This window comes from Sinocyclocheilus rhinocerous, unplaced genomic scaffold, assembly GCF_001515625.1.
Source record: "Sinocyclocheilus rhinocerous isolate Xijiao unplaced genomic scaffold, SAMN03320098_v1.1 scaffold1694, whole genome shotgun sequence".
NCBI classification, from domain to species: Eukaryota; Metazoa; Chordata; class Actinopteri; order Cypriniformes; family Cyprinidae; genus Sinocyclocheilus; species Sinocyclocheilus rhinocerous.
Window position 1 is genome coordinate 1,519,043 of NW_015626863.1, and position 13,580 is coordinate 1,532,622.

General features: G+C 37.4%; 3 protein-coding genes across 7 annotated transcripts in view; all 3 read left to right on the top strand.

The window, feature by feature from the left end:
* The window catches only part of LOC107717916 (histone H3.3), a 16,668-nt gene extending 14,930 nt beyond the window's left edge, over positions 1-1,738 (top strand). The window contains exon 5 of the mRNA XM_016524829.1: positions 1,726-1,738. The gene's annotated coding sequence lies outside the window, so the exon portion shown is untranslated. The remainder of the gene's footprint in view (positions 1-1,725) is intronic.
* The window catches only part of LOC107717880 (2,4-dienoyl CoA reductase 2, peroxisomal), a 7,183-nt gene extending 4,590 nt beyond the window's left edge, over positions 1-2,593 (top strand). The window contains exons 8-10 of one of the 4 annotated variants that reach the window (XM_016524793.1): positions 1,611-1,715; positions 1,817-2,005; positions 2,313-2,593. In XM_016524793.1, coding sequence (XP_016380279.1) covers positions 1,611-1,715; positions 1,817-2,005; positions 2,313-2,347 — 329 coding nt within the window. In that variant the 3' untranslated portion in view covers positions 2,348-2,593. Of the gene's footprint in view, positions 1-1,610; positions 1,716-1,816; positions 2,083-2,312 lie in introns of all 4 variants that reach the window. The other 3 variants (XM_016524808.1, XM_016524800.1, XM_016524785.1) reach the window with 3 other exon arrangements.
* Positions 2,594-3,600: 1,007 nt separating this feature from the next.
* LOC107717866 (rab11 family-interacting protein 3-like) overlaps positions 3,601-13,580 on the top strand; it is a 28,949-nt gene continuing 18,969 nt past the window's right edge. Inside the window, exons 1-2 of one of the 2 annotated variants that reach the window (XM_016524748.1) lie at positions 3,601-7,632; positions 13,078-13,171. In XM_016524748.1, coding sequence (XP_016380234.1) covers positions 4,945-7,632; positions 13,078-13,171 — 2,782 coding nt within the window. In that variant the 5' untranslated portion in view covers positions 3,601-4,944. The remainder of the gene's footprint in view (positions 7,633-13,077; positions 13,172-13,580) is intronic. The other variant, XM_016524756.1, reaches the window with a different exon arrangement.

Genomic DNA, 13,580 nt, shown 5'->3' on the forward strand with positions numbered 1-13,580 from the left:
TTGAAGAGTCATTCATCTTATTGTGTGTGTTAGGCTGCAAAAAAGTTAACCAGCACTACAGGCAGACGGTGTTTGACGATTGCCATGGATGTGCGTCAACCAGAGATGATTTCTGCTGCCATGGATGAAGCCTTGAAGACATTTGGACGTGTTGACATACTAATTAACAGTAAGGCTTGAGTTAGAAGGTCAAACACAGTGCCTTAACCTGTGATAAAAACATGTCCCAAACTAACAGTCTATTACCAAAGAGATCTTGATTCTGTAGATATAATGATGTTGATAATCAGCTTAATACCCTCTGTCCAAATTTCCTTTTTTCATGATCTAATGTGTGGTTGCATATTATGCGAGCACATGTATTTTTTGAAAATAGTCATACAGTTTTGTGGTTTGTAATTTTTATTTCACAGATGCTGCAGGTAATTTCTTGTGTCCAGCTACATCGTTGTCATTTAACGCTTTCAAGACGGTAATGGAGATCGACACCATGGGAACTTTCAACACCAGTAAAGTCATCTATGACAAATGGTTCAAGGTAAAGATATACATTTCAAGAATTTTATTACTAAAATATCTCACTCCTTGGCTTTTTTTCTCACATGTAGAGATCTCTCTGTATGAAGCAGTACTTTATATTCAGTCTCATAGTTTGTGGCTTTATTTCTTTATCTCAGGATCATGGCGGCTCCATTGTCAACATTTCCGCCACACTGGGATACAGAGGTCAGGCTCTCCAGGTGCATGCTGGGTCAGCGAAGGCTGCAAACGGTTAGTGTTGATTTTGGTTTATGTTCTGCATAATTTGTATAAAGTCATATGTTTGTATTTATAAACATTTAAATATATAACAAGTATTTATACGAGTAATAGTGCTCCATGACAAATGGAAGAAACCATATTTAAGACAATAGTATGCAGATGAATCTAAAACTAGTATGAAGACTGATGTTCCTCATTTGTAAGGCGAATAAAAACATGGAGTTGGATAAAAGAGTGGAATAAATCATATTACATCTGGTGTGTAAAGATGGAATGAAATCAAAATTGTCCCCATTTATTTATTTTAATTCTAATTGTTAATGATTTATACATATATACTTTTTTTAGTTTTTTTTTGTTTTGACCCTATAATGCCGGATACAAATTTTTTTTTTCAAGATAACTGTGAGGATATGATATGTTCTAAAGACAGAAAAGACAGATTTGGCACATTGAACTATTTACAAAAAAAAAACAAAACATTTCAGTTCTTGAAATAAAATAAATGGTAGCTGAAATATATATATATATATATATATATGGGTCAAAGACAAAAAAGGGTTTAAGCATAAAAACAATAAGTGCAATACTGCTTTAAATTGTTGTTGTTTTTCCCCCCAAAAATTAAAAAAGTTTCTGTTTAATTTAATTGCATTTTTGTTTTTCTGAGCAAAAAATAAATATCATACATTTTCCCCTGATTTACACAAACAAGAAAATTACAAAAAAAATTAACTCAGTGAAAACAAAATATTTGTAAAAAATTCTGAATATTAACAAATATATACTAGTATATCAATGATACTAAAATAAGGACTAATTATCTGCATATCTATATGTGTTTGTAGATGCCATGACGAGGCACTTGGCGGTTGAGTGGGGCCCCAGTGGTGTGAGGGTGAACACAGTGGCTCCAGGGCCCATCTCTGGCACAGAGGGATACCGTAGACTAGGTAAAACCAGTTGTGTGTGTGTGTGTGTGTGTGTGTGTGTGTGTAGCCTAACTGTAGTGTCACTATACCTTTCTTTTTCACCATCACTATTGTTCTTTCAGGTGGTTCACATGCCGAGTCAGCGGGGGTTTTCCGCAGCATCCCGCTACAAAGAGCCGGCAATAAGACCGAGATCGCACATGCGGTTCTTTTCCTGGCTAGCCACGCGGCTTCATACGTCACCGGCGCTATACTGGTCGCCGATGGAGGGGCGTGGCTCACCTCGGCCAATGACGTGGAACGGCTGCTGGGTATTGTCTCATCTCGCTCTGCAAAACTATGACAGACAGCACCGCACACAGGTGTGTGTGCCTGTGCTAGAAGACAGGTGCTTGCTAGTTATATAGGACTGAACCGATTAACATAAATCAATAATTAGAATAATTATTCAAATGCTCAACACACTTAAGAGAATCAATTTTTTTTTAAATCTGCGATCTTGTGAGCAAAACATTTTCGATGAATTTTTCTACCACTGTATGATTGACCTGTGAATATGTGGGTAACGTTTTTGGTATATAAAATCTCATTCTAACTTCGTTTCTCTTATGTTTCTAGGTTTTTGGTCTGCAGAGAAAAGAAAGGATAAATAGCATGAATAGAAGATGAAATCAACAGCAATGGACCAGTTGATCATGCCAGCATCTGTATGATTGTTGAATATTACAAAAACGTCCATTTTATTTTTCACCCCAAAACTAAAGAAAGAAATAAGCAATAATATTCTGTGTTAAGAAAATTAAGCCTAATTTTAGGACTTAAATTTTTAGAATTAAACACATTTCTACCCAAATTCTATTTTTCATAATGCTCTGTTATACTTTTTGAGTTGTAAATTCTCATTCTTTTCATTGGATTTTCAGCATAAATGAATGTCAGTACAAAGAACAAGTTACAATTTTTTAATTTATGATTATTTTATTCATAATCATATTTTTCCTACTTTATGATAATGAGTATCTTTTGTCTCATTACTGTAATGACTGCATTTTTAATGCAAATATATTTTCTAAATTTTCTTCCTTTGATTTTGAGGTGAAATATGACGGATATTTTATTGATGATATTTTATTTTTATTTTTGACCCTATAATGCCGGATACAATTTCTTTTTCAAGCTAACTGTGAGGATATGATATGTTCTAAAGACTGAAAATACCAATTTGGCACATTGAACTATTTACAAAAAAGAAAAAGAAAAAATTCAGTCCTTGAAAAAAAAAAAAGGTAACTGAAACTTTTTTTAACCACAAAGTTTTAGTAATTATAATGTATATTTTACTTCTGGTAACATAACTGACCATTTTAGCACTACATTAGTGGCGTTTTTTAAATTTTCAGCTACAGTACATGTATAAAATAAAATAAAAATATTGTAAACATGATTGTTTTCTTATATACGTAACCGTTTTCATAATAAATATTTTATAATTCTTGTATTACCTTTTCCGGGCTATGCTTTTAGCTGTAATATCTTTGTTCGTACACATGGGGGCGCAAAAAAATAAGTAAATAACTGAAACTTTTTGGTTAACAAATCAGCATTTTTTCTAAGTAGACGTTATCTAGCGACTGTAATTCTGGCAAACTGTCTCGATTATGTTAGCCACTATTTTACCTCTAGCAGTTTTCAATAGCAAATGATGGCATCTGAGTCGTCCGTTAAAATCTGCGTTCCATCATCACCATCGCAACCAAACGTACAGATAACTGCGCGAGGAATGATTCTTGACGCCTGTGGTTTAAAAGCGCTAGACTGCGGCGCTGCGCATGCGTGTTGCTGACGTCGGTTTCTCTCTCTCTCTCTCTCTGTGTGTGTGTGTGTGTGTGTGTGTGTGTGAGAGAGAGACAGCAGATGTTGTGTATTGCTGCTGATGAGAGAGCGAGAGAGAGAGAAAGAGACTGAAACATCATCCGTCGACTAAAAATACAGGACCTCACAAGCTCATCCTAAATCTCAGGTTTCAGGTTAACGGATAAATCGCCGCCGAGGGATTAAAATAAAAGGGATTCGCGCTTTATTTATGGGATTATCGGTGGTCTCTCGCTGATTTGATCCCGCTAACAGGCTAATAACAAGCGCAGGTGGATGACTCGCGAGACTCGACCTGGATGTTGGCCTGTATTTACGAAATACAAACAGGAATAAAACGCCTAGAATCAACCCAAATAAAGGGATTAAATCAAGTCTGACGGGAACCAGAAACATCAGGGGGTCTTCTTTTATTTTCAAATGAGCGGGGGTCGTATGGGCCAGCTAGTCAGCTAATGGGTTTACCTCAGATGTGGAGGATGCTGATGCTAACCGCGCGAGAACAATCTATCATTTAACGTTAAGGTTTTTCGTTTTTTGTTGTTGTTGTCTAATAACACAATGACAGCTGTTTAAAACATAGTCTGTTGTGCTTAACGTAAATTGCAGATATGTTAAGATTTATTCTCTATGACAGCGAGACAATCTGAGTAAAATAATTTAATACACTGCCTTGTGTTTTTACATCATAATCTGACTTTAATAATTAGTAGTTAATCCAGGGTCAAACCTGTTATAAGTGTACCATTAATGTGAATTTATAATGATTTGCTTAAGAGGCAGTTTTTTTTTAACTCTAGGAAGTTAAAGGTTATGGAATTTGGTTATACAGTGTTATATTGGCAATGATAAAGCTCTCTATTTTATGTAATCTTGTGTATTCACTTATACATGTATAGATTCTAAAATTTTATTTTTCATAAAGAATTTTTGAGTTTTATGTGTAGCAATCTTAAGTACTGAAGTAATCCTGTTGTTATGTGTTGATTGGAATGTGGATCAGCATGTTTTGCGAAGACTTGTGTCAAGTGGATTAGATGTGACTTTGAATGCAGAACAGGGAAACAGGGCCAACATTTTTTATTTATTTATTTTTTTCCCATGGAGAGGTGTGCATATCGGAAAAATTTCTCAGTCCATATGAGCTGTATTACAGCAATGAAACATTATCCCTGTGTCCGCAAAAGTAAACAGTAGTTGATCATTTACAGGGAGGTGGACGCTTACGCATGGGTCTCGACAAGGATATTTCTTTTGGTGCGTATGCTGGAAGAGGCCACCATTTGCTTTTGAATTCCGAACATTACCTTGTGGGATCATAAAGGATTGGAATTTCTGGAATATTTCCATTTGTCAGAGGAGAGAACTCTTCTTTTCAATGGAGCAAGTTCTCTCCAGCCCTCAGGGGTGTTCTGAGTGGGAGGTGAATGGGAAAGCTGAGTGGGAATCTGAGCAGAATCCCCTTGGATTTCTCCTTATGGATAAAGATAACAGTTCTGTTGATTCTACTAATGACATTTTTCAGGAGAACGCCATAAACCTAGATGACTTATTTTGGTCCTCTCCGTATTCTGGGCAGACATATTCCTGGGAAAATGGTTTGGAATGTGTCTATCCCGATTGGAAGACTCAGCCTCCTCCTTCCCAAAATCTCAAAGGAGAGGGTTCTCCTGGATGTTTGGAAATTGTTGGAGATCTCATCTGTTTTAATTCTAGATCTACTAGTCCTACAATCTCAAATATACAAGTGCAGAATCAAAACAACTTTTATGACCTTCCAGAACAGGTGCCTGATTTCCTGCAACCGGTGGAGGTTACTGCCACTTCAAACCCTCTAGATGTGTACACAGGTGAGCTGGGTATTATTGACCCACTACTACAAGAAACCCACCTCCTTGAGGACACACATTTAACAAACTGTGAGTTCAGCCATAATTCCCTAGAGGAAAGAACATTTGTGAACAATGACAGTCAGAGCTTGCTTCCACACGGGACTCATCTCACTCTGAATTCTGAAGGTTTGTTGCCCGTTTCTCTTGTGGAGTTGTCATGTACAGATACGAACTCCAATCCCAAGCCTTCAATTATTTGTCAGACACCTCTATCTACACCAGAACACATCTACTCATCCACAGCCCTTCCCTGTGAGCTCACCTCTCCGAAGATATGTACAGAACCACCTATTCTGCCATATCACGAGAGTAGTGCACCCCTTCCAATGGATGAGGTAGAGATGTTGTTACCCGGGCTGCTGGTTGGAGGTCTGTACTCTGAACAAGAGAGTAGTAAGCCCTCAGCTAGTAACGAGACCCATGACGATGATCTTCAGAGCCAAGAGATGACAGACACTAACATGGAAACAACACAGCTATCTTCTGAAGTAGAGACCGTTTGTAGGAGTCCATTAGGTGTGTCTTGCATATCATCTGAACTTTGTGAAGAAATGTTGTGTGTTTTATCCACAGAATGTGAACCATTGGAAATGGTTGGAGAAGAGTTGGAGGAGGAGGTCGTGTCCAATGCTACAGCTGATAATGCTTTTTCTGAACCTGAAACAGGACTCGCACCAATTGCTTTTGTTGATTTGCAGTCAGAAGATCCTTCAACTGAAAGCCTGCTTGACATAGACGAACATAAGGAGTCCACAAGAGCCTTGCCACTCAGCACATCTGAGCATAATGCCTTAATTGAGCTCTCACCTGAAGATGACATCTTACCTGAGGACCACAGCCAGCCCACACATTCAACTGAGGCTGAAGCCTTATCTGAGGTGTCCCATGATGGAGATATTCCTGATTCCATGTTTGAAATCTTAACAGACAGCATCTCTTGCGAAGCTGTGCCATCTTTAGACTCTGTAATTCCACCTGTGACAGATGCTATTGAGCTAACCGAACAGGAGAAATGTGACGCAAACTCACCCGATCTTGAATCTAATGCACTCACCCTTGAATTTCAGGATAATGTGACAAATGTAGAATCCGACAACGTAGATGATGACCCTGAGGCTATGGAGACACAGCGAGCTGATCGTACACCCACAATAGGTAACACAGAGGACTCAGACACACTCAAAGTTTTAGAGATCTCAGATTTGCATCAAAATCAAGAGGGAACCAATTTGCAAAGTAAGCCGGACAGTTTGCAAACTGTTTATTTAAACCTAGATGATAGTAAAGGTGACAACAATCAAGAACTGATTGCAATGAGTGAAACCTGTCAGGGACAAGTCAATGCTCAGCAAAAAGAGAGTGCACTTGAGGAAAATCTCACATCTTTGGACCAACTGAATGACTCTTTGACTGCAAACTCGATTGCAGTTGTAATAGATGCACCTGAAGAAAATGCAGCAGCTCACAATGACAGTCTCGATACACAGCCGAATGTCGAAGAGAAACCTCACAGTGAGTCTTTACACGGAGGGGAGAGATCAGATTGCAGTATGTCTACTCAAAATCAAGTCATACCTCATTGCTCAAGTAATCGTGATTCTTTAGAGTCCACGCCCCTCACCTGTGCAGGTGATCAGCTGACTGTGACGGGTGGACTAGTGGGGCCGGATCTTACAGAGACCACAGAGACTCCCAGCCAACTGCGTGAAGCTACAGGAGAGGGAAAGGCGGGGTTTCCTGCTCAGCTTACACATCAGGAGGATTTCCATCAGCTGACACCATCACAAATAGACCTGGCACAAGAGCAACAAGTGAGCTCAGTCGCCCCCAGCTCTCCTCCCTCACATAGAAATGTCTTTCTCTGTGGAGCCAGCCTGGATGGGGAGGCCTACCTGACCTTGATGGAGAATAATCCTGATACTCCCAACATTCCCAAACATACAGAAATGACTCCGGATCTGTGCAAGGCCTCAGATGCTCTGCTGACCAAATCGCTCTATGACCAGAGGGTCCCCGTGGATTTGATAAATGTGCCTATAGTTTCCGCAACAGCCCATAAAAGCGATGAGCAGTTGGCTCTCAGAGCGGTTTTCCATGCTTTGGATCAGGATGGAGATGGATTTGTCCATATTGAGGAGTTCATCGAGTTTGCAAAAGCATATGGAGCCGAACAGGTCAGTTTTTGGTGTATCCGTGTCTATTTGTGTGAGTTTGTGGTGGCTAAATGTTGGGTGGGGGGTGTAAATGTTATAAAAGTGCCTTATGATTACAGGACAGAGTGTGTCTTCTCTTGGTTCCCAAAGCTCATAGTGAAACTTGATCATGTTGACACCCAAGAACTGCTCTTTTATTATTCAAACCCTCAAAGACTGAGAATACCACTCTTGTCCTGTGTCTCTCGCTCTTTCTTTCATGGTGTTTTTCCTTTTTTAACTATTTTGCATCAGTTTTAATTATCTTTGCAAGTATTAATACACTTTTTAATGTCTTGTAATGATCTCTCAAACTTCTTACCGAAGTTGATTTATTTATATGTATATATTCAATTGTGTAGTAACTTGTAATAGTTTAATAGCTTAACTTGAACATCAGCTGTTTAAAAGAATGTTCCAGGTTCAATACAGTTCAAGATATTTTCAGCTTGTCCAGTGTTTAAAAAACAATTGAGGTTATGGTGAGATGTTTACAATGGGAAAAAAATGGGGCCATTTTTTTTTTTTTTTTTTGAAGCTTTAAAAGTAGAAATGTGAAGTTCATAGTTTCTTCTAACCACTTGCATTAAGTTTTCTGTTAAAAGTTGTGTATTATTTGAGCTTTCAAGCTCTTTAATTCATAATTTTTACAGCTGTTTTATGGCATTGCAAAGTTGTAAAATAACTTTGCATAGAAATGGTTAGTAGGATTTTTTTTTACACTAAAATCATGTTGAAACTCACTTTTTGTGTCTATACTATTGAAACAGAAACTACTGTTGAAGTCTGATTTTTGTTTATTTTAAACAAAAAGAGGGACAAGTGGCAAATTATTTTTGTCATCATCACAGGTTCTGTCAATTTTAGCTTAATTTGTTCTAAAACAGGAATAATCCTGGTAGTTAAGTAGGAAAAGAAAAAAACGTTAGTTTAGTAAGTCATGTGATTGACACCTAAACTGAGGGTAGATCAATAATAGATAACGTATGGCTGAAATGTATGAATTGATTTGTGTTTGAAATGCATGCGAGCTCATCTAATAAATTATGGTCCTCTGTATTGTTTGATGAGCGTTAATGATGTTGCACTAGTGTTTATAGGTGTTTATCATTATATGTATTTGGCAGGTCAGTAGACAAGTGATGCTATATATTCAGAAGGAGGATGTATTTATTTTCAAACTGCTTTTGAGACCTAACATTGAGCACAGGATGTACCAACTTCAAAATCCCTCTGTGGTTATTTTGCAGTTCAGATGAGAATATAGATTTGCATTCCTGTTAACTCCTGATCCCCCAGACACATGCCATTGTGCATTTAAGAGAGGATGGATTTGATGCCGGAAGTCTGGCTCTTTTGTGACTGTTAAAACTGCTGATACAATCAGCTGAAAGGTTAAACGGGCAGATAGAGATGATAGAGAGGGGTGCATGGACAAATAAACTCTTTTATTTGTCTTATCATCATTGTTATTAATCTTTTCCCAAATGCACTTGCACTGTACATAGGTAATGAAACATATGACTTATTTTTGCATTTGTCTTTGAGATTAGTGTAATTTTGCAGTGAGCTTGTGACAGCATGATAGGTTTAAAATTTAACCTCTCTGTCATGAGAATTTGCAACACTAAGCAAGTTTGTGTGTTCTTTATAAGGTAGTTTATGGTTTCAGGAATGCAGTTGCAAACCATACACCGTCCCAGCCTCGAGGGTCATTCCTTTGTCTGCATGACTGTGATTTGACTCAATTTTGCACTGGTTTCTTCTCGTGATACGAGTGTACGTTATAAGAGCTTGCTCAGCTGGTTGTCTCACTGAGATGGTTTATGACTAAAAGGGTGGAGAGAAATAAACTTGATGAAGAATCAGGGAGACAGAAAGTGATATGATGTAAAAAATAAATGCTGAGTGTGTGTGGATTGTATTGGTCTCAGATATGTTTTCAGTACAGACTGGAGAGAGATTGTGTCTGTGGGAATCGCAGGGTGTTCGCGGGGTCTTAAAAAGTATTAAAAGTTGATAAATCAATTTAGATAAAATTAAGGCCCTTAATAAGTATTAAAAAGTCTTAAATGCCATTTTCCAATGCCATCTTATAATTTTCGCGCATCAGGGCGCCACTATCAATATGTGAATGAGCGCTTGCCGTCGCAGTTTACTTTCACTTTCGATTTCGCGATTGCGCACACACTGTGTAAAGGGAGCACATATTACGATAAAAGATATTTGTCAGTGAGCTCGGGATCTGTTGAGGAGCAAATCCTCCAACATCTTTGTCAGTTATCTCTCCTTACTTTTGACCCGTGATCAGTCAAATCTGACTTCTGCAGCTCGTGTTGGATGCAGGGTTGTTGTTGTTTTTTTCCACGAAATTGGGCTGCTTTTACACAGTTGCCATGGGTTGATTTCCCCCAGTGGGTTAAAGGTTTGAAATATTGCATAAATTACATTTGGTTGAAATGCTTGTACTGAAACATTTTGCATTCTACCTGTAATAAAACTGTGCTAAATGTTTTGGGCCACACTAGTAGGAAGCATTTGAGCTGTGTTTATGATAAATGTGCATAACAGTGACTGTAAAATATGTATTTTAGGGATGGAAATTACATTTTTATATTTGGGACATGGTAATTGCGCTATGGGCTGTTTTACATGGTAATTGTGCTACTTTGGGCTGTTTGTTTTTTACTGGCATGGGCTTGGGATGCACAATTAAAATGATGTAATAGTTGTGATCATTATTTTACCTTCCATGATCATTCAGACACGATCAGGTGCAGTACTGACACTCTGTCAAGTCTGCATCAAATCAAGCACTCCATAATCACAGGTAAACTGTCTGATCAGTCAGGTGTTTGTCATGAGAAGTGTTCCACAAAACGGCTATGGTTTGAGTTGATGTGACTTTTCACATCAGTCTTTTGAATATACTGTGTGAACTCATTGCCCCGTTAGCTCGGAGAGCTTTATTTTCCCTCCTCAATAAGTTTTGTTTATTGGTCTAATTCTTGTTTCTTGGGTTGCATTGGTTAGTCACTCAATTAATTCTCTTGTGCTTCGTTCCCCGATGGAAATGACATTTTTATATTTGGGACATAATTGCACTACTTTGGGCTGTTTTGTTTACTGGCATGGGCTTGGGATGCACAATTAAAATGATGTAATAGTTGTGATCATTATTTTACCTTCCATGATCATTCAGACACGATCAGGTGCAGTACTGACACTCTGTCAAGTCTGCATCAAATCAAGCACTCTGTAATCACAGGTAAACTGTCTGATCAGTCAGATGTTTGTCATGAGAAGTGTTCCACAAAACGGCTATGGTTTGAGTTGATGTGACTTTTCACATCAGTCTTTTGAATATACTGTGTGAACTCATTGCCCCGTTAGCTCGGAGAGCTTTATTTTCCCTCCTCAATAAGTTTTGTTTATTGGTCTAATTCTTGTTTCTTGGGTTGCATTGGTTAGTCACTCAATTAATTCTCTTGTGCTTCATTCCCCCCTTCTGAATTCTGTTGCATTGATAAGGAGTTATCACAAAGTAAGTCTGTTTAGTTGTGCTATCTTACAAACAGTATAGAGTAAATGTAAGTTAAAGTGTTGCAGATGTAACCGGTTGAAACTTGAAAGTGGCGATGAGGACTTAAAATGTATGGAAAGAGTCTTAAAAAAGGTCTTAAAAGGTTTTAAATTTAACTCCATGATTCCTGTATATACCCTGGCATGTGTCTTTCATTATTATGTCATTTCCATGTCTTTTTTTTATCTGTGTGATACGGTTGCTATGGGATTGTGTGACGTTAGATGCAAATTCTTACCCAGAAGTAGTGTTTTCCAGGAAGGAACTGGTAATTAGCATCAGGTAGCAGAGCAAAACTGTCCATGCGTGACTCTATAAGAAAGCTGTTGTTGCTGTGCTTTTTAAAATGTAAGAAAGTTAGAAAGTGAAAAGAATAAAGAATAATTTCTCTGTATGGGGTGAATTAGCTTGTGAAGACCTAAAAAACCTAGTGTTTTAAATCAAGATCAACGGCCTAAGGTTTGTAATGACTTTTTTCTGCTTTAATCGTAATTGATGTGGTTCAGTCAGTCACAGTTTTTTGATGTGTGAAATCAAAGTGACGCCACTCATGTGACTGATACGTGACTCGCTGGTTTTCACACTTTGACTTGAGATGCTTTTATATACAGGGGGTGAAACAGCTACTCGCCTGCCCCACATTACAGTCATTACCTAAAGCAGTCATTTGATTAATTAAAGGAAATTTGATTGTACAGGTGATAAAATACCAGGAATAATCTTTAAATGATTGTTTATCTGATAGAAATGTATTGATAAACAACTTATGTATTATATAGTTATTTTAGTATTTTTATGTACTATTTCAGATTTTATTCATATTTTGAATTAGTTTTTTCTTTTTAAATATATTTTCAGTTTTCTTTTTAATTTAATGTAAGTTTTGGTAAATTGTATTTATTTAATTATTTTTAAAATATTACTATTTAGTTGTAATTGATTTCTATTTTAGTTTAGTTTTTTTGTTTTGTATTATATTTTATTTCAGAGCTGGATCACGAATGATTCGCGCGAACATAGACGCATATAGGTAGATCGGGGATTGGCGCTTTCCCTTCAAAACGAAAGTAACGTTAATCCACTGCGTCTTCAGCGGCTCAGATGTCGGGAGTAAATGACGACTGCTATGTTCTGAGAAAGGGGATTTTAAAATAGGGATTTAAAAAAACACACTTGGTGGATTTTTATCATTATAGGATGGCTGTGTACACACACTTCCAACACACATTTATGTTCAAACAACTTGTAAAGTGAATTTTGCATCCGATGACCCCTTTAATGATTAGGTAACAGTTTGATGTTTTGATCTCTCGGTTGGAGGTATTTGAATATTTTTGTGGTTTTACTTTGAGAACTCTGATTCTGGAACTCAGGACTGTCCTGCTGGATATCAGTTCTGCTGTTGCCTGGTTACCGACTGTGTGTAATTGTGTCTGTTCACTGGAGTGTATCGAGACAATGTGTGTGTGTAAGAGAGAGAATGTGTGTTTTACCACCATATATCAGGGACGGACTGATTTTGTCTGTTTTGTTTATCCTTGAGTTACAAATAAGTGTATATAATGTTTTGTTCTTAAATAGATAATACATAGATGAAGAAAAATGCTAAAATAGGTAACTTTTGTGTCTCTTATTCTCACTTTTTTTTGATGATGTAATTTCATTTGTGCAGGGGAAATTAAGATCGCATTTCATTCTTTATCTTTTTTTCCGTTTTGTGGGAGAATCAGTTTGTGTGTTTTGTTGACGTTAAATGTATGATAATGTTGCAGCTCTGTTTGTGTAAGATGAATAGTTTGTGTGTTTTTTCGTGTTTGTTGAGTGCTGTGTGTTTGTGGTTTCAGGTGAAGGATCTGACACGGTTCTTGGATCCCAGTGGTCTGGGTGTGATCAGTTTTGAAGATTTCCACAGAGGCATCAGCGCAATCAGCAATGAAGGTACAGCAGCAGCACATACAAACACACTCAAGGCATGCTTTAAATCATGTTGGGAGTTTCCATTAACATCTGTTGTTCTTAATTAGAGATCAATTATACTATAGACTAATCCAAACCCTAAAATATAATTTTTGTCAATTTCAGAACAGAATAAAAACATTATTTAAACCCTTTAATCATCTAGTCATTTAATCATTCAAGCATTTTTTTTTCTTTTTCATGAACATCTCCAAAAGGACTTTTTTTCAGGTTTGGCTAGAGTTTTCGTCATCAGTTTTGTCTATTATTTAAACCCTTTAAGCAGCATTTTTTTTCTTTTTCATGAACATCTCCAAAAGGACTTTTTTTCAGGTTTGGCTAGAGTTTTCGTCATCAGTTTTGTCCTCAAAAGAATAGCCAAGTCAGAAAC